Below are 21,889 nucleotides of genomic sequence, written 5' to 3' on the forward strand. Positions count from 1 at the left end.
CTACTCTTCCTGTTTGCTCTCTGATGCAGTTCATGGTGCAGAATGAATGTTACCACTGTAATCCAAAAACTCCAACCTTAAGTACAATCTCTTCCTTTAACATATAGCTTTGAGCTCATGTTTATATGAGTACACTTTACACTAACTCATTTTCCAGAAAATTGGAAAACAAAACAAAGAAATAAGAAAAAATAACGGAGCATATACAAACAAAGCCAATAAAGCCCCAATAAAAAAACACTTTTATCATGACCATAAACCTTAAATCTGAATGACATTACAGTTCAAAAAATAAAGCAGTATTATTTCAGCTACAGAGGAGGATATGATTACACATTGGATATTTTATCAGGTTTGTGGAACTCTCTTCTTTTAATGTAACCTCAGCTGGCTCTCAGTTCTCTTGTGTAACAGTTCTACTGAAGCTACTAAGCTATAACTAGCAAGGACATCTTTACTCTTTTCTTCCCTATTCATAATATTATCATGAGATTTCTACAAATTGGACATCATGAAGAGATCTTTGAATCTAAAAAGACCTAAAAATAAATGTTACACAAGCATTATTGAGTAAAGGGAAATTAAATCAACATGTGCTTGCTGATGACAGGCATCATCTAATTCCCCACAAGATTGTTACAGTCTTTCATATTTCAGTTTTCTGAATGATTGTCTCCCTTGATGCTGACATGAACAACTAATAAGATTATGCCATTACTGAAAGAAATTTGAAGAGCTTTTCATTTGAAGTGAAATCCAGCTTTATATTCTACTTTCCCACATCCGTATTAAAAGACATTTTAGTATATTCTTCAAGGATATCTATTAAAGAACATCTTAAGAAACACTGATAATGGGAAATGTTAATTTTCTTCCTGTTTTAATGGAACTTAAATTTAAGTGAACTTGTCTCTTTTAAATGTTTTAAAATCTTATAGCATGGTACTTAGAATATAATGTTGATATTTACCATTCTCTATTAGACAGTTTGAAGCATACCTGTGAGGTATTATCATAGAATGTTTAATGGCCTCATATTTTTAAAGTTAAGCTTTTGTTAAGCAATATCTGGTGCACTGTGAAAATACGGGTTGTCCTTGCTTGCCCTATGATTCCCATTTGAGAACTTCAGTTACAAGAGGTAATAAATCTTCCTAATTTAAACAATGGACTCAATGTTGGTAGTTTTTTTTTTTTTTTGCCATTAGAAATAGCACAATAGTTTTGTTTTGCTTTTAGACTACGCCCACATATTCTGCAAGAGTAAGCGTAATTTTAGGTAGGCAATGAAATGCCAAATTAATGTCTGAAAAAACTCAAAGCTTATTTAAGTTTTGAGATATTTTGTTTCAGAAGTCAGATTGTTTTTAAATGCTACTAAATTAAGCCATTTGAGTTAACAAAAGGCAGACTTTTTCTGAAAAGTTTTTTGGATATTCAGTAAATCAACATGTGGCTGGATTTGCAGTTTCAGAGACAATGAGATAATAGGAAAAGTAAAAATGGGTAAGTTTTGACGGTCCTTGGAATCTATCTGATCTGGTGTTAGAAATTTTCATAATAAATTCCAAGCAATTTCAGAGAAGTTGAAATTTAATACTGCTTATTATTGTTAAATTTAAGAAAAGGAAAAATTTTAACTGAATTATAATTCTAATTATCATAAGATTGCTATTTTGATTTTGGAAAATTAAAAAAGAATAGCAACTGACATCATCATAGACAGCTCTTGAGCACCTGTGAGTGTAATACTGTTGCTTTCACTATTCAATTTTCACCAATTAAATTGTTCTGTCTGCCTTAGGTAGTTTAGTTCAGTTACATATTTATAACATTTCCAATTACAAGTGTAGGTGAATATTTTCTGCCTACATAGGAGTTTGCTGCCTGCACCTGCCTTCTGGTTCTCTAATTCCTCTAATTTTTCCAGCACTTTTATGTTTGCAACATATGCAGCTGTAGCTGCAAGCCTTATCAAATGGAAGCCTACTTCAAAATATACATATTTCGATAGATGAGTTCCTCCAAGCAGGAAGAGCTTTTCCAATCCTTGCTAAGAATGCTTTCAGGAAACAACATTGAACAAGTAATAGAATGCCAAAACGGTTTTACATGGTTCTTCGCCAATGATTCAAAGGTTCAATGTCAATGACATTGCAATAACCACTTGCATTTGAGCTAAATTTGGAAGATTTTTAAGATGTTTTTAAAGAATGAAACAAATATATAGATTAGGATGCATAATTATAAAGGGGGGTTGATACATACCAATGCGCAGGAACTACAGAAAAGCTTTCACAACATCTTTGTGTATCCAAAAATTGTATTTTACAGTTTTTAGAAGTATGAAATGATCTCTCTATACAGCTTTCTCCTCTGCTTTTCACATTTTCTACATAAGATTGTCATTAAAATATATTTCATTATACTTATGAGCATGGTGTTTAGATTTTTAAATAATATTTCATGGCATGTCATCTAAAATACGTGATAAAACAGATCAAATTTAAGATCTGATCCCATGCCTGAAGCCCACATCCATGCAATGTATGTATCCACTACTGACATGACTTAGCTGTGTACAGCAACTGGATTGGTGCCTTGCAATTACAGTGCTGTAAAACTGTACTGGAAAACTGCCAGGTCCTCACTAGTGCTTATTTTATAGAGATGTACTGGTATCCACAAAGACTGACATCCCTAGAATATAATTGCAGGTCTGAGATCTAAGCTGATACAGCAATGCAACACAAAGAGAGAGGCCATGTCATTACCAAGTAAGTTGACTATTATGTGAAGAGAATCTCCGAACTGTTCTGACTCTTAAAGATTCACAAAGATTCCCCCCAAAATGTGTTCCAGTTAGTCTCTATTTGACAAGGTAGCATTCTTCCTGATAAATACTTTCAAATCCTACTGGAAATTTGAGAGAACTGGGACATCTTGGGAGTACTGAGTGTTTGATGGAATTAATATACTTGTAGATGTTGCTGACAAAGAAAACTACTTCACTGAACTTGAACATATATAATAGTTTAGAAAACTCACTACCTTTAACTTATCATTCATTTTCTCATAAATATAGATATTAAAAGAGAGGAAGTATTTTTATAGTTCATTTTCTATCCATTATTTTCCATGAAAAATTAAGAAATGGCTTTAAGATATTAAACTTCAGAGGCTCTTCCTGCCACTTGGTATTCAATTACCGGGTGGGTAGTGCATCATCAGTGCAACACAGAAATATGTAGATTTTGAGTATGCTTTACTGATACTTAAATAATTGTGATTTGCAGATTACAAAAGGAGTTATTGGCAGCTATTTTTTACAAACATTGATGCCTGAATATTTATTAAAAGTTGTGTAAGGCTCTTCATGAATTCTCCAAGAAGTGAAGTAGTATTATTACAGAAGATAGAAAATACACCACTTCAAAATGCTAAAGAGTTTGTGAGCTGTTCATTGCTCTTTTGGCAAAATATCCAGCAAGTTTTGAACAAGCATTTATATGTCTGAACAAGAAAACATTAGGGGTCATATATTTTAAAAAGGCTTAAATTACTGTGATTTTTAGACACCTAAAATATATTTTCTCCTGTTAGCTCATGGTATGACATTGAAACAAAGCAGATTTTGTGCCTGTGCTTTATCGTCTCTCTTAATGTATTTCAGAAAAAAAGTGTACCTTTATATAGTTGCCAAACATTTCAATTCAGTTAAAAAAGAGCACAAATGCTGTAAGAGAATATCTGAAGTGCATGTAATAAAGATGAAGCAGGTACAAGCTCTACTTTTGTTCTGTGATCCCAGTATTGGTTAACATAACATTTAGGATCAGAGTATAAAGGGAGAAAAGATATCTATTCTTAGATGCATATTTAAATTTAATCTTCATTTTTATGAAAAATTATTTGGTGCACAATCAAAAAATAAGCAAACTTCAGTTTCTAGAAAATTCGCATTTAGTAATTAGATCTTCTACTGTTTAAAAAGTCAAAAGGTTAAAAAGTTGACTTCAACTGAAACTGAACTGGTGGCTTGGGAAAAGCTTCATTCAGAAATTCAGTCTTTCTCCCTCACGACTCTCTGGTATTTATGATGAATGAACAAATGCCAGCATCACTCATTTTAAGAAGATATTTTGTCTTACCATTCTGCCCAAGTCTCAATTTTCACAACATTTCTAGTTTTTTACTACATTATCTATACCAAATTTTGTCAAGAAATTCCCTACCAAAATGTAGTTGGCCATGAGAAATTGAATGTGACCATACCAATCATATCTTGGTAGCAAAACCAACCCATAAAAGAACAACCCCAATTTCTAGACCAATCCATTTAATTCATACTGTTTATACAGTGAAAGTGGCAGAGCAGTCACAGGAAAAAAGCCATGAAGAACCTCTCAGATAAACATGCCTTTCCTCCACCAGTAGCTGGATATTAAGTTAGACTTTTTTTTTTTTTTTGCTCTTCCAATCTAAAAATATGTTTTGGTTTTAGGAAATATGGAATGACACACTAGGAGGAGGATACATTCTGCTGCTCTAACAAAACTATTGTGTTAGGATGACACCAGAGATTCAAAAGTAACTAGAACTACCCCATTTACATAATGCTAAATAAAGCTCATGTTTGGGAGAGCGTAAGATTTAACCAAGGACATACTGGAATCTTTTTGGTACTGTAGGTTATCACATGCATGGTTTAAAGTATAAACTGGAATAAAAAAATGTCTTGAAGCCTGGCTGTAAGACTGACTGTTCCCAATATTTTTTGTTTTCCAGATGCATTGTAAAATTTACCACAGTGTTAAAACTGCAGAATGGATCACTCACTTTTTCAGTTTCCTTAGCTTGCTCGGTACCATACACATAAAAAAGAAAGAAAAAAGCATAGCTTATCTGAAAATAATCACCCTTTACGTGACTTATATTTTAAGCTTTGCTTGAAAATCTGGAAGGAAGCTGCAGTCAGCATGTTATTCTAACAAAATTTGTCAAAACAAGTTAGCTGGCCTCTAGCGAGTTCTACAAGATGACCATGAGCCCCAGGCACTGATTTCTTGCTCAATTCCAAGTCCAGCAACTAACATCATTAGAGACTAAGCTGCAGCAAAAGGTATTTCCTTCAGTTATAATCTTTCATTGTTATCCCACCTACAAACCCAATAAAACTAAACTTTCCTGAACAGAACAAAATGGTACAAATGTAAGACTGTGACATGCAGTAGCTCTTTTGTTTCAAAGGAAAGTAGGTTTCTTCATAATTAATAGAATTCATTTAGAAAGGGAAATATATTCAAAGAAGATGGATACTTAAATTAGAAGAAAATGCAAAGCTGTGAAAAGCTGTGTTTCTCATTTACTATTAGAAGCATTCCAAACAGGCTATGCATGGAGATGTATACACCTGTTCATGCCAGTTTCCAAGTTATTAAATAAGAAGTTGTTACTTTAATTTTGATATTTGAAAAGACACTGCATTAGTGTAAAATATACTTTTTTTGAATAAAAGTTTATACTTGAAAATACACAAATCACCTTAAAGAGAATATTACCATGTGTTTCAGTGAAGGACTTATTTAGCTTTTCAGAAAAAGACAACTCTAATTCAAGTCTATGCTGGTATTGTGAAGAAAAAACTGCATGTTTTCTAAACACTATGAATATTAACTAGACATTCATAAAATCAGCTTCACTTAGATTTGTATTTTTTAGTACAGTACAGTTCCACACAAAGTGTAGATGGCCTGATTAAGGCACTTTTAGTAAAAGTCATCTAGAGATTTATATCTCTAGATATATTTTATATTAGTGAGTAAAATCTTCACTAATTTCATTTCTTAGCATCACCTATATCATTCATAAAGCTCAGTAAATGCATCGCAACTGCATATGATCACACTGATTAGCACGCTACTTAATCAGCACACTTTCATAAATAAAATATTTGGAACCCTATGACCTTCATTTTTCTTATTTATACACATAGTTGCAGATTCTTCCTTTGCTCTGACTTTATTAATATTTAAAGATAATTTAAAGAGTGTTCCACACTTTTTTTAAAAAGCGTTATTTCTGAACTGTTATAGGTATCCACTTTCTCTATTGGTTCTGTTACCAGTGACAAGCTGAAAGTATTATCCAAGTTTTAGCATATGACAGATTACAGATGAGAAGCATGACCTTATTTATTTTGAGGTCATTGAGAATTCATCACACACATTGTGCTGATTGGGCTGAATGGTATTTATTTTTTCTTACTTTTTCTAATCTAAAGATAAAAACTCCAAGCACTAACAAACCCTAAACAGAAACTGTTTTCCACAGATTTCAACACGTGAACACCAACCAATCCATATTCTTCTCTCATACTGGAGACAAAAGAAAAACACCCTTTCTACTGTTTTTCCCTTATATGCTTAAGATCACATGGTTTCAGCAGTAGAAGATAACTGCCCTGTAATTATCACCAGATTTACCATCACCTATCTGCAAATTGCCAGAATGTTCAGTTTATTCATCAGTTTCTTTTGTCAGTCATGTGTGGGAACATAACTGTTTCCTTGAATGTTATCTTTCAAATTATCTACCAATATTTCAGTTTGTCTTTGAACCAGTATTACACTAAAAGGGAAATATGTTGCTAGCAAAAAAATGGTATTAAATTGTTAGCTGCATTTGTGAGGTGTCTGGCACCAGAAAAGAGTTGAGAACCCAAGGCTGTTTAAGGTTAGAGCACTCAGAGTCCTGAGGCTGAGATCCAAGTGCTCAAGGTTATTTCTAAGAATTTTTTTAACAGTCTAAGATTTTTTTTAACAGGCAAAATTATCTGGAAATACAACTCAGGACTGCCTCTAAATGTTAGCTACACAAGTAGTGTTCCTTGTAAAATGCCAGCTTTTTCTGGTCCATGAAATCCAGTTTTCTGCCTTCTTTCCTCCCTCTTTCCACACATTAGTTGCTATTGCTGTCTATCACTCAGTGATTTTCTCTGGGAAAATATATGCTTATTCAGCCTAAACATAGAAAGTGTTTCCTGAGTTGAGTTAGCATAGTAACCACTTAACTCTGGCCTAATTGAAGTTATTTTTGTTTCGTGTAGGAGGCTGGTTTGGATGGCCTCTAGAGGTCTCTTCCACACTACGTTTTTGTACAGTTCTAAGGTTATGTAAAAGACTGACTTGTTTCATAGCTGTTTTATAGCAGCAGTAACTGCATACTTAAAAGCATATTTCAGGCAATGCATGCCAGGTGGATCAGAGGACTCTGCCACTTTGCTGGATCTCATTGGGTCTTGTCAGAGGATAAGCAGAGGCCCGACTTCTTGCAGTTCATAATAGGTGCCAAAACTCTTGGTTTTCATGGATTAAGTTGCCAAGTTTAAAAATTTCCAAGGTCAATACATCATGGAACGTTTCTTTGTTCTGGAGAAATGAGGTTTGCCAAAATTCTGTCTACATCTTGTTTTTCAGTCTCATTTACTTAGTTCTTACATACCTCCACACACTCATTCTATTCAGAATCAACTACAGTACAGTCTGAAAACCTGTACCTATTTTCTGTCATATACAAGCATCAAAAAGAAGAATATTGATCTTGAAAAAAAAATCACTATTTATAAAAACAAAAAACATATAACCCATTCCATGTTAGCATCACAGAACAGATCTCCTAGTATTTGGCTCAAGGCCAAACAACAAAGAGCTCATACAAAATACTGATTACTTGAAATTATTAATTCATAAAGATACCGAATACCTTTTCTTGACAGCAAAATCAGGCATTCCCTTCCTCGGAAGGGTAGATCTTAGGGGAATGACTAGGACTAATTAAGGATGATTCCAGGTTACATACTTCAAAGCAGCTGGGCTTTCTGACTGCTCCATTTCCACGATATGTTGTGAAATCTTCGCAAAACACTGTTGGTTTTGATGTCTTAGCCTATTCAGGTAATACATGGGGCTTTAGTGGAAACAATCACCTTCAAAGAATGTATTATCATTCACAATTGCTGTAAATCTGTAATTAGCTTGGCCATTTTTTACTTAATTCAATAGCAGTTGCTTCAATAAAAATGTTTTCTAGTTTTCTAAATTGTGTAAAATGTTTTCTAATTTTTTCTAAAATTGATCAAAACGAGGGCTTTATTTTCTGTTTCTATGCACTATGTATAACTTCTTGTTCTAATACAAAAGAGTTTATTCTTGAATTTTGGTGACATCTTTGATAGATATGAATTACTACACCACACTGGGGTATGTTGATTTTGTCATCACAATAACATTCTGATTTTTTTTTTCAGCTGTGCCTTCTAAATGACAATTTATTCTAAAACTACAAGGTCCATCTCTTCTTGTGTGATCCACCATATACTGAGAGCTCCACTTTAAGAAAAGCTGTGAGTGTCCAGCATGTCTGCAAATCAGAACAGTCTTACAGTCAACTGTGAAGCCTTCCGCCTGCAGAGGCTTCATACAGGTGTTCGCTATCGTTAGGGACTCATCGGTCTGTCCATCTACCTCGGTGCACACCAATGTGGTGAATGGTAAAATGGCACTTACTGCAAGCAACACACTCTTCTTATAGTTGTCCCTTATATCACTGTGCTACCAATCACCCTTGCTACGGTTATCTGTGCCCAATAGACGTGTGGCATGTCTTGTCTTGCCATGTCTCATCATGGTTTCTCATGAGTCAAGGAGCCCCCGCAGAGCCTGATGACTGTTACAGCCCCCCTTTCACGTATTCGCTAGCCACGCAAGGGGGCCCACACAGACTACGCCTGGTTACGCTGGTGACCTTGACAGCCCCCGCTTGTATTTCGTTGACTACATCTCTAACTTGCGTATTTTGTTAACTACATCTCCCCCTCCCTAAGCTCAAGCAAATCTACTACAACTCGAGAGGACCCTAACCGCGTACAACCCGAAATCCCCGCATTGCGCCTATACATGCCATTGTCCTCTCGGTTAAGCCTTTTGCCCCGTCACATCGCGATTTGCCAAATAATCCTACCCTAATGTCTTAAACCATACTTATAAATGTAATATACCTATATGCCTATATATAATATGACTATAAGCGTAAAGCATATTAATGTTAGACCTAATACAACTATAACTGAATACAGAATAGAGTTAAACAGAGTTAAACATTCCCGTCGCTTTGGTGGACCATCCCAGAAGCACTTGCCATCAGTGGTGTTCTCCGTCCTTCTTTACTCTCTCTAGGACATGATGTATCTCTTCTGTGTCATGGTGAATGGTGATCAAGGTTTTCTGTCCATTATCTCTTACATGTTTCAGCAACTGGTGCAGGTCGTCATGTTGCAAAAGCTTCCTTACCAAGTTCCTTCCTTGGTAAGCCAAAGCGAGATTCATCCCACTTGGAGTAGGTGATAGGTCTTTAATCACTGCGTAATTATCCTGCAAGAACTGATGTGATGTCGCCGACACTTAATAATTAAAGCCACATCCTACAATACTAGTAAGGTTATAGACAGAGAGATTAGAGATTAGAGTGATTGCTGATAGCTCTAGTGGCACTATCTGTGCCCAATACATACCAACATTGTCTCAGGTACCTGTTGGAATGTACCTCAAGAATAACAAACGTCTGTTTAATATCAAGGCAGATATCTCAAGCCTTGAGAGCATTGCTCTCACAAACCAACCGTATGAAATTGCTTGTTCTCCAGGCCTCAATCTGGCCACCTGTCCATGAAGGGAACCCATTCTGATGCCCACAGTGCATACTGCACTGGCTTAAGCACCATGCACATCAGATTTGTTACATGCTGAAAGAGAAGGCCTGATGCTGTCAGGACTTCTAATGCATTTAAAGCGAGGAGTGATTTCAATTCCTGTTTCTCTGCACAATCTATCAGGTGTGTGATGTCTTTCGGATCAAGGAGTACCCTTTCTGGGTCTCTGTTATCATTCCCTACTATCGGGAAGGTCTCTAGTACTCTTCCTTCCTTTATCAGGCTAGATCTAAACTTCCCACAATCTGTTAGTGCATCTCTCTTAAATCCCAAATGCAAATCAACTGTGTATCTAATTAAGGTACAAATCATTTGATCAACCATGTAAAAAATTAGGATGCATTTCAGGTAGGAGGATGGTTTTGAAAAATGGTATCTACAAAAATTTGAAGATTATGGCTCTACTTTCCTATAACTCAATTATTGTGTCAAATCATAAAAAATAGATATATATTGGTACACTTTCAACCAGAACAGACTGCTTAACTTCTGGGTACCAATAGTCTGTCTTAGCATTAATGATCAGGGCCCACAAAACAGTCTTGCTTAAATAACACAATTAAAGGATCTGTAATTTACATGGTTTTTAACTGTAAATTGCTTGTTGCCACTATTGGTATGTGGATATTCAGGAATTCTTTCTTCTCTGAGAAGAATTATGGATACAGACTAACATAATCTTCATGCCATTCTCAGTCCATTCACAACAGATTTCTCAACTTTGGAGCCACATATCAGCATGAACTGAATGGGTAATAGGACTTAAAGTTTAAAAAAGAAGCTAAAATTGCTTACTGTTGGTTCCCTACATGCTATAATTTAGAGGCAAAAGTCCCCTTTAGAAACTCATCAAAAATGTTAAGACATAGATGTCAATTTTTTTTTTTTTGCCCCACTGATTTCTTCAATAAAAAGTCTATTTTCTGTGCCTCTGGGAAGACTTGTCTTTTTCTAGCAATCACTGTCAGGACCCCATCTAAACCTGTCAGTGCAAAAAAGTTCAGAAACTGGATTGCCTGCCTGAACAGACCATCAAGAAGTGAGTCATGAAAAAAAAGTAAGTTCTAGAAGATAGCCTAGCTTAGCATTTCCAGAAATTCTAATGTGAAACATCGAAAAAAAATTTCAGTAAAGTGGAAGGGAAACGTAACTAATTTTAGTGACAGATATCTACACTGAGACATAAAGCCAATTATTCAATAATGACTATGTGGAAGCTATTGCTGAGCTATTCACATAAGTCAATGTTATGCAGAAATGATGGTTCTATGCATTACACAGGGAGTTTTAATCAGCTAAGCCAAAGGACATTCTAGACATTATGAAGAGATTAAAATTGCAGTTACTATATGGCTTGCAGTGAAGTATGTGACAGAAATGTTACTAGCTATATGGTGCCTCAGTCTTAATGTCTACATAATGTCCTGAATACTAATAAGTAGTAAAACAAAATTTGAAGGGTCCTGACAATAGAATTTACAACCTAGCTCTTTTCAATTAGATTTACTTATCACATTACTTAAAATGTATGATATGGAGAATTTTATTTATTTATTAAGAAATTCTACAATGAAATCTCATTTTCTCCATCTATTTTTAACTCAAGATCAACCACTATCCCACAGCTTCAGTTCCTTTTGAAAGTTTTTTCTAAACTTTTTTTTCTGGTCCTAATTTATTACAATAAAATCTCACTTGCTAAACCATGTCTCCTCCTCAAATGCTTTCTCAAAATGTATATCCATCCCTCTAAACAGAATGACGATTACTGTTTCTTGTGCAAGCAGCTTGGTGCTATCTGCTCCTTCTTAGCTACCTTTTCTACTTAAATTCCTTCTCTAAATTGTGAATATGATTGAAATAATACATTCCAATACTTATTGAAATAAATAATTCCAGTTATCTCTGGAAAGGGAACTCATTTTTGAATCGTAAGATATTGAGACTTGGTTTGCTATTACTGAGACTTTACAGAGAATCCAGAGTGCAGTGATACAACCATGAGGCTCAGTGATACATCAATGTGGTACCAGAGTGCATATGTTTGTATTATAATTGTAGACAGTGAAAGAAATCACAGTAGTAAAAATGTCAGGTTACAGCAGCAAGAATGAATTTCCCTGCAAAGCTGAGGAAAGAAGAGGGTGAAAAACCGCATGGAATGGTGGCATATGTGACTAGACATGCAGTTCCATGTCACTCAGTTCTGCAATCACAGAAAATCACATCATGTTATCTATTCCTTTACTACATTTCTCAAGCCCTGTCTAAAGATATTTGGAATTCCTGCTGTAACTTCTATTGGAAGACTATTTTAAAATCTCCCTGCTCTGATTAAAGTTGACCTTTTAACTTAGCATGGCCATTTTACAGTCATTTGCTTTTTTTTTTTCTTCCCCCCCACCCAATACTGACCTATAGATTCAATTGGTCACAATGTCCTCTGTGGATTTCTGATGCTGCTTCACAGATTTACATATCAGATGACTGTGCCAACATGATACATAGTGGAAATCAAATTTAATTTTAAATGTACTTATCAGTGTTCCTGGAAGTTTTAGATGAATTGGAATTGTTATAATATAAACTTAACAATATGACATTGTTTTGAGAATAAACAGATTTTTTTCCCCATAACAGTTTCACTATTAGATATAAACTTGGCAGTATGGCACGAATCATCCAGTCAGAATTTTGAAATAACCAATAAAGCTTGACTCATGCTTACATAACTTTTAAAAATTAGTCTTTGTAATGTAATTTGACTTTTTGCCATATTATCTTTGAAGAGATTTCTATGTATAACTGCAATTAATAATTAAAAACATATCAAAATGGATCTGGAAGAGATTAAATCTTTCACAACTAATCAATGGAGAAAGTACAATGGTTGTTGGTTCACATTGGCTATCACAGACAAAATATATGAAAGATAAAAATCCAATTACATTTTAGGCACTAACTGATCTCAAGATAGAACTGATAGAGCTTCTATCTCTGTTTCTCTAGGAAGGTGTACAATACATTCATTTTTGTATCTGTCACAGGGAGTAGAAGAAACTATCAGGCATAGAAGCAATGTAGAGAATATGCAGTCTGGTTTGGGGAAGGCAGGTTAGTAGTAAGTTGAAAGATATTTTAGGCAAAATTTTTCAGATGGAATTTCTACCTGTATTCTAATATAAAGCACCTCTAACCTCCTTCAGTCTGTGAGTGGATGGACTCTCAAGGGATGACCCTGTGCTTACAGAGACTTCTGGATAAAGAATGTTGCATCTCACCATTTTTTAAAGGACCTTCCATACTGGTAGCCTGTCATAGAATCATTAGGGCTGGAAAAGATCTTTAAGATCATCTAGTCCAGCCACCATCCCATCACCACCGAGGCCACTGTCCTTGCTAATCTTCATACAATACAAATGTAAAATTGAATCTCAGTTTAGCTGAAGACTGTTACCTTCAGAGAGTGCTGTATGTCTCTTAGGCTGAAGAAATATGCTCATTCTCATCATTTATTTTCTCCTCTAGCTCTTTGCTACCTATTGTGCTGGAGTTTATTACTTCCTTCTTCTAGATTCTAGCAAAGTGATCTGTAGAAATGTTCCTTAAAATGTATAAGGCAAAACTATCTTTCACAGATGTAGCAACGAGAAATTTTGGAAGGTAATATTTCAGCCATGTAGTGAATAAAGAGCTGGAAGTCCCTCTATGGTCTTCAACAATTTGCTTAAAATCACTTATGATCAAGCCTCTAAAGATTTGGTTGAAATTTAGGTATTCAATCAAATATCTATCCCTTATATCTTTTGCCTATATCCTAACAGCTTATTAACAAGTGATGAAATTTGGAGCCTAGCTCACACAGAACTGTTCCAGATCTCCTGTTATATCCCCAGAATGTTCTACCCATTGGGCATATCAGAGGACATCAGTAACTGTGATATTCATGCAATATAAACCTCTGGAATTTGACTCTATGAGGCAAAGTTGAATTAGGTTTTCCAAGGAAGTCTGTACCTAATAGACACTAAATATAATTGTAATATTTTAATTTAATTAATAAACAAATATACTGATATAACTATTGGCTCCTTTGTTTGCCTAAAGAATAGAAGTTTACTCCTGCAAACTACTATCTGGAAATGAACAGCAGTACATGTATGTTTTTCTCTGTACCTCAGAAAGCTAACAGATTGAAAAATTCATAAAACGGTGAATAGCATACTGCTTTACTGTGAAGATCTTTGCACAAACTAACAACTGAACACTAGATTCCACAGAGTTTGTTTCTGTAGGTCCAGGACGGCCAGTCACAACATAATGTATTCATGTGAATATTATACTTTAATGAGATCATTTGAGACTGTGGTTTCATACTGCAGTTTCCTTAATAAACATACCTGTAAAATGCACAGTGTACATATGTGTGTAAACAGTATTCATGTTGTTTGCACACAAAAAAACCTGTATACTGGCCCTTATCCTCACTAACGGACAAGGACAAAAAGGCAGAAAAGAAGTCCTCATCCGTCTCACATTTCCTATCAGGATCATGTGCAATCCCTTTCTTTGCATGAGTGAGCTAGCACACTGAGATATCCCTGCTCAAGAAACACTGACTTAGAAATGTAAAATCTTTCCAGTTGTGTATTGTGATCATGAATTCTAACCTTCTGCACAAGAAGCAGGTGTAGAAATGGCACAATTCAGTATGCTAGACTTTAAACTTATCTATTGATATGCATCAGCACAAGCATATCTTGCTAAATTAAATGTTCATCAAAACAACATTATCTTGAATTGTTTTCATATTTGGTTGTGTGCCTCATTCCCAAGGATGACATAAGGTATCTGCTCTCATTTTGTCAACCTTTTTGATGTACTCATATGGAAAAGCTGCCCACAGGAAAAGGCATTATTATTATATTATATTGTATGTAATATATATGTTTATTCTATATTGTATAATATTTAAAATACATAATATTTATTGTTATATTATGTATATTAAATACAATATATATTATTATATTACATTATTATTAAAAAACAAAGGCCAGGTGCAGAAATTACAAGACAAAACTATGATACGCACATCAGTAGCACAGACACAATTTGTTATCATATTGTGTCTTACACTAATCAATGATCCACAAAATTAAGAAAGGAGAATGAAACCAATAGTTTTTGCTAGCATGAATCACAAAAATTAATAGACTTCCTTGGGACACCTGATACTTAGCACAGCTTTTCCCAATTGAAAACTAGATAGCTAAAACCTTTGAATAGTTTATTCTATTCAGAGCATAATATCTTTTTAGCAGATTTTAAGCAGAATCATCAAATACCGTAAACTACCTTGAGAAAATAAATTACAGATGAAGTAAGACAAACCTTCCAAGAAAATCCAAACTATTTGTGAAAAAGGTAGAGAGACCTAAAACACCTGTAATCAACTTTGTAAAACTGAAAATTAACTCAAATAATGAGTAGTACCTTACCTGGGTAACCTTCTCTGTTACATTGTGCGTTCGATCTTTCACCTTAGGTGCAATAATTGCTTTCTCCGAAGAAGGAGAAGATGAAGATTTTTTTTCATTTTTGATATCTGAAAAGTTCAGAGTGAGTTGAGGAATTCTGTTGATTGTGCTGTACTTGTTGAGATTTGAATCCGATGTGGATCCCAACAGACTCGATTTGATATGATTAAAAGGCCCTGAAAAATCAGATGACTTATTTAGTCTTTGAGAAATACACTGAAGTAAGTTAACATTGTACAATTAATGAATATCAAGATGTCATAATTCCAAAATAAACAAGAGAGTTAGGCAAAACAGACTACAATAACAAAAAGAAAACAGAAAGAAAGCTTACCCACATCCTGGGCTTGCTTACAATACTCCAGCAGAGTGGATCTCCAGAAAAGACCCTTCCCCCTGGTAGCCAGCTCTTAAATGGGTCTAGGAAGGGTGGAGCCAGTCTCCACCCCTTCCAGCAGCACAGGTGAATTGCCTTCACCTGTGCTCCTGTGGCTGACTCATTGCTGGCCTCAGGTGATCAATCAGAAGTTCAGGCCATGACTCAGCAGTTCCCATAGACTCATTAATGTTTAAATGGGATATATTAGAAGTAGCTACTTGCTATTAGTAAAATTATCTTCATCTTAACAATAATTCTACTACTAATCAGAATCCATTTTATTATTGGATGTAAGTACACGATTTCCTTTACTTAAAGCCTCCAATATTCTTTACAAAGTCTGTAGAATACAAAAGGCATACCAGGTCTATGCTTAGTTGTTTTCATTTTAACAGGTATGCTCTACGGTTATTCTGGCTGAGTATAAATACTATGTTCTCGTATTGTTTATAAAAGCAGAAATAGGATATGCAATTCTATTAGTGTCTGAACTGAGTAAAGGCTCTGTTATCATACCTGTTAGTTAGTAATTAGTTAGTTTGTTCAAAAATGCCTTCTGGCAAACAGAAAAATGGACTGGATTGTGTATTTAATCAATTTAATATTAACCTATGTCTAACATTGTCTTTAAAGACTAATTTTGAAGAGTAACAAACTCACAAAATGTGTTGGCTTAGCTGTCATGTACAAAAAAAATATTGAAAATAATAGGGACAACCACATGTAAAATATTAATTGAGTATTTAATACACAATCATCCTGCATTACTTTAATGAGTCATGTTAAATAAAAAGTTTGAAGTATCACACCTCACGAGGTACATATCCATCATAATTATTCTTTTAAGTATTGGACTTAACTGTTTCTGGAAGTAAACAGTATGACTGATCAGCAAAATTATTTTGCGCTGTTATGATAGATTTGGTCTAGAAACCAAAAATATTCAATAGAAGTGAAGTTTGATTTCGAGAATAAGACTGGAAAAGAGAAATCTACAGATGTATAGACAACAACAAGCAGTTGTGTATTTAACTAGAAGTCCTGATCTTGCTGTCAGTAAAATAAAATGTGGGATTTAAGGGCTTTTTTCATATCTGCATGAGAATCTTACTGTGTCCTAATAGTGTTACTGACAATGAGCATGAATTTGGTGGTTTATCTTTTACTTTTTCTTTTCTTTTTAATTCCTTGGAGGAAAACAAGAACTGGTGTTACAATTCATAACCAGCCTGTAAGACAGAATAAGGCTATATGACAAGCCTGAGTAAACAGGGGATGGGCTGTATTTGCAATGTGTGAATGAGTAAATTCAAAGCAAACAGCTGCCTGGAGCATGCTGGGGGTAAATTTAGGTGCTGCTGAATTCTATAACTTGATCTCTCAAGATTTTACTTGGGACTCAGAGCCCAAAGCTGTTTTGTGATGGTCAATACTTTTATCTTTTATGCTTATACATTTATGCTTTATCTTTTCAACATCAAAGTAGGGCTTTTTTTTTTTTTTCTTTTTCTTTTTGTTGTCATTAGTTGCCTGTCAAATTCTTTAGGTGAAGATTGTCTCTCCTCTACTTGGTTTAGAATGACTTCCGAAGAAGCAAACTTTTCATTTGCTTTGTTAGCTTACAAGAATTCATATATGTGCTTTTTGCTTCCCGAATTCATACAAACCATAGGTTCACATAAACCAGAGGAAAAAACCTCCCCTGCTCCACCTCAATTTGTGCTACTTATCCAAGTTGCAGCTTGCTAAGATCCTAAATGGAAAACCTTGCAGTTTGTTTAGATAGTGGGAAGGGTCTGTGTCTTTGCATTGAATAGATAAGGGAGGTTCTTGAGACTTTGTGTCAATAAGGAGAGCTCCACAAGTCTTAATTTAGAATATGTATTTACCTCCAGGAAGACCTCTGAACACATAAACTGAAGACTTCTTTGTGCAAAGCATTCATGATAGGAGGAGATGATCCCCCATGCATCCAGTGCTGGTATTAAAGAATGCCAACTTTCTGAGACTCCAACTTGAGTCTTAGAGAGTTTCTCGATAAACTACTATATGGCAGCACCACTGTGCAGAAAGATATTCAAGCTCACAAGGGAGGGCATGTGCCCTGGTAGTTAAGGTGCTCCCCTTCAACCCAGTGTTTCTGCTCTCAAAGACCTTTCAGTATTTGGTCCAGTGATTTGATATAAGAGAAACACAACTTGTGGGTGAGTACCCTAACCACTAAATTATCAAAATCAGTCTTTCTTTCCATCTTTATGCTAGAAACACTGGTACTGAAGACACTATCAAGGAAATAGGATATTGTGCTTGAACACCTTTTTAGCCCAGGTACGACTTGAATAAATATTTTCCACCATCTACTTTTTTCATTTAAACATGTTCTTCAAAATGATACAGGGCTCACAGTGACTTTAGAAATTAGCAAAGGGGCTGATCTGGCTGGTGTGTGCTGTGCAGGGATAGACTGCATTTTTTTTTTTTTTTTTTTTTTTTTTTTTTTTTTTTTTCAGCTCTGCTTCTCTACATAATTGTAGCAATTAGTATTTGAATATTGAGTAGGCTTAAACGTGAGTGGAACATCTAGTTGGGACCATCCGCCAAATGAATGAAATTCTTGATATTCAAGAAACTCTAAGGTAAAGAAAACTAAGAGAGCTTAACCAAATCCACAATTAGATAGATAAGAATTTTTTTTTTTTGATGGTAACTTTTTAGAAGCTTAAATTGCTATGAAGTTTTACTTCCTGGGATTTAAATCTTATATTGCTTCTGTTCCAAGGGGAATTACTCTCTCCTCTATATAACATTCATGCCTTAGCATATGATATCAGATTTAAATTAATTGCACATGAGAATTAAACCACCCTTTTTAACCACCTTCTTTTGCATTAAAAATTGGTGAAATATATTTATATCATTGATGATGGTAATTAATTAAAACCCCTTATTAACCCTTAAGTACAATGTGGGCTGCTACTTGAGAGCTAGTGGACTTTTCCTATATTCTCATAGCAGGAAGGAGAAAAGGAGGTCCATTACAAATCAGAATTGACACTAATTGGCAGGCTGATTGACACTTTCAGCAGAACAGGAAAGAATTAAATAAACAGGGAGAATAATATGCTTCTGCCTACTGTATAAAGGAGATTCTTTAAGGTTTAATGTGAACTCTCCATTTGTATGGTAGGATTACATTGCCTCTGCTTACGAAATGCATTAACAAAGGATGTCACTTTCTGAGCTGTCAAGCCAACATATTTCACAAGCAGTAAATACACTTATGAAAGCTGTTTTAGAGTACAATGACTGCATTTTTTCCCCCGAAGACTTTACCAACGTAACATGAGAAGCAAACGCAATGATTTCATAGTCCATGACTCACTCCACAAAATCTAGCTCATGCAGTGCATGCAGTTTAAAGAGAAGACTTTACCAAGTATGCACACTTTTTGCATCATGCATGAAATCACAAACTGGTTTTCAGACATAGCTAAAATAACCAAACAATTCAATCATTGTTTTTTAGAGATGGATGATTTTCAAAATGCTGATAAAAGACACAGCTCAGTGCTGGTGAATAGAAACAACTCTAACTGCATGAAGTATTGTTTAAACATATAACTGGTAATGAAGTGCATGCATGCACACTTTAATGCTACAGGAAGCTTGAAACCATACCCCCTGCCATCCAGGAACGTGAAACTAGTTTTAAGGAAACAAAATAGGAATAAGTGAAGATATTTCCATAGGACTCCTAATTAATAATTCTTTTACTTTTGAGATAGTTAACTGACAAGCAGCCACCTTAGTACAATAGATCGTTAATTAGAGGCCCAGCCTGATTTTACATCCTTTCACAGGTAGAACTCCTGGTTGCTTCAACAGAAGTTTTGCCTGCTTAGACAGCAGTAATGAGTTAAACGACCTGAACTACGACCCTTCCCTTACGTTTGAATTAGAAGATACTTAAGTACAATAACCGTTTAACTATGCCTTCACTTTTTCCAGGGATAGGTAGTTAGCGCTTTGAGACAATAGTTAAGAGAATGACTACATGTTTAACATGAATAATTTCAGTAATGGCTCTGGCTCTAGGGGGGCCAGCATGAGAATGTTGCTTTTGAACATTTCATACAGCAGGCAAAGTAACATGCCAAAAAGTGTGGCTGTGGAGACACTAGAATGTATAGTCTAGACGGATACTTTACCTTTGACATTGCGACCATTGTCTGGTTTTCAGCATAATAAAAGCAAAGAAAAAGAGAGAAAAAAAGACAACTAAAATCTACATCAGAAAACACTGCTTCCAAATATATGTGGCTGGAATTAAAATGATTGCATTACGTAAAGTTTTGGGCAGGATGAAGTCCCCTTGGCAAAGAACAGCTTGTACAACAGTTTGGAATTGATCAGCAGGAGCTGCAAAAACGAGTAGGATTGGCTCTAACTTGCTTTAACAGCAAAACAACAACATAGTTTCCCCACAAGTCCTATGCTGGTTTGGAAATTGAAAGATCTAACCCACAAGACAGCAACTAGTCAAAAGCAATTAAGCCGGACTGAGGCACCCACGGCTGTGAGCAGCCCAGGCCAGCAGCAGGGGCTGCGTGGGTGGTCTCACAGGTGCCTGCACCTTCCAGTCCTCCCAGGAGGAGTTACGTCTCCCAGAACTGCTTTTAACGCAGCAGCGAGGTGAGCAGTGCCATTTCTCACTAAACACTGAGAAACTGCTGAGGAGAAAGATGAGCCTTAAAACTTTCCAGCACACTGGTTGGTACCTTTATGGAAAGTAATAGTGGAGAAGTTATCTTCATGAGGTACACCTGCTCCTCACAGGCACTTTCATCCCTGAGCCTTCACCTGAGATTAATCTGTTTAATTATTTAAAGAAGTCACACATGTGAACAGTTACCACCTTACCTTCTTAGGGATGTATACAAGCCCCAGGTTGCCCTCCCTTTGTACAGCTCACCCTACCTGGCTGCAGGGGCTCGGTAAGTGTGTAAGGGCCCCGAATTTGGCGGGAACAGCTGTGTTCCTGTGTGCCACCAGCTCCTGTTACCTGCTCTGGAGATCAAACTCTCAAAGAAGTTTGAAGGCTGCAGGAATGGCTGAGGACCCTTTCTGAAAACAGTAAAATTCCTAATATGTACTGGTGTACCTGCCTGCAGAATCTGGTTTGCTGATGCTTCACATGAGAAGAATTTGGCTGCAGTTTGTTGGAATACAGTTCCTGTGCTGCTGCTGTTTTTGCTGTCAAACAGGTAACTACAGGATGGAATTCAACTGAGTATGCCCAAATGAATTTACAATCCTAAGTTGTCATTTTTAATGTAATACCTTTTAGTGTTTGATTGTTGCTATACCACATAAGGACTGGAGTTTATTTTTATGTGCTGTAAGTAATTAGGGTTTTACATTCTTCAGTAGTTTCTACAGCTTCTGCTCAAAATCTGTAGTTCGAAGAAGAGGATTTAGGCTGAATCTTGGTTGTGTAAAGTAGCAGAAATGCTAAGTCAGGGCTTGAAACAGTGATGGAGAACCCGGTGGGAAGGCAGGGCCAATCCAAGGGAGTTCAGGCATGTGCAATGTACTGAGTGACCAGAAGGAGTGGAGCCAGGTTCCATCCCTTCCCAGACCTCTTAAGGGTTGGCAGTGAAGGCAAGGGCATCTCTTGAGTTTCCTGTGTACCTGAGGATTTCTGAAGGTAAGCATCTTCTTTCCTTTATGTCTGTACCCACGGCTGTTGCACTTGAGCAAGTCCTCACTTGCTGTGGACTAGGACCTTGCTGCTCTGCTGTTGTTGTTGTGCTTTCCATTGCATTACACCTGACTTACGTAGATCATCTTAAAACATCGGTGGGGGTTTGCAGCTTAAGGTTAAGGCGTGTGGGACTTTCTAGTGAAATTTAAATATCTTTTCAGCATAAGATGCCGAATTCAAACATAACTGGGAGAAGATGGCATGAAGTGTGGTTGATAATTCTAAAGGGACACTGAGAACTATCCTCTCTTCTGCTGTACTTTTTGTAGAATGTGTATATATAACCTAAATAGAGGGATAGACTCTCTGCTGTTTTGTATGCAAAGTAAAATTGGATGACGTTGTTTTTTCTGTTTACACTGTAAGGATGTAAGATGGCAGAGGAATTTGAATGTATTATCTGCTTCTTATAGTAAAATCACTTGTTCTTAGTATCT

The 21,889-nt window shown here is 35.8% G+C and overlaps 1 protein-coding gene across 1 annotated transcript in view; it reads right to left on the bottom strand.

Annotated features, from left to right (window-relative positions):
• Positions 1-21,889, bottom strand: part of KCNH7 (potassium voltage-gated channel subfamily H member 7) — a gene marked incomplete at both ends in the record, with an annotated part of 209,425 nt that overhangs the window by 47,557 nt on the left and 139,979 nt on the right. Inside the window, 2 exons of the mRNA XM_079539152.1 lie at positions 15,271-15,485; positions 19,897-19,917. Of these exons, the coding sequence (XP_079395278.1) occupies positions 15,271-15,485; positions 19,897-19,917 (236 nt within the window). The remainder of the gene's footprint in view (positions 1-15,270; positions 15,486-19,896; positions 19,918-21,889) is intronic.

Source organism: Tetrao urogallus, assembly GCF_951394365.1.
Source record: "Tetrao urogallus genome assembly, chromosome: 8".
NCBI classification, from domain to species: Eukaryota; Metazoa; Chordata; class Aves; order Galliformes; family Phasianidae; genus Tetrao; species Tetrao urogallus.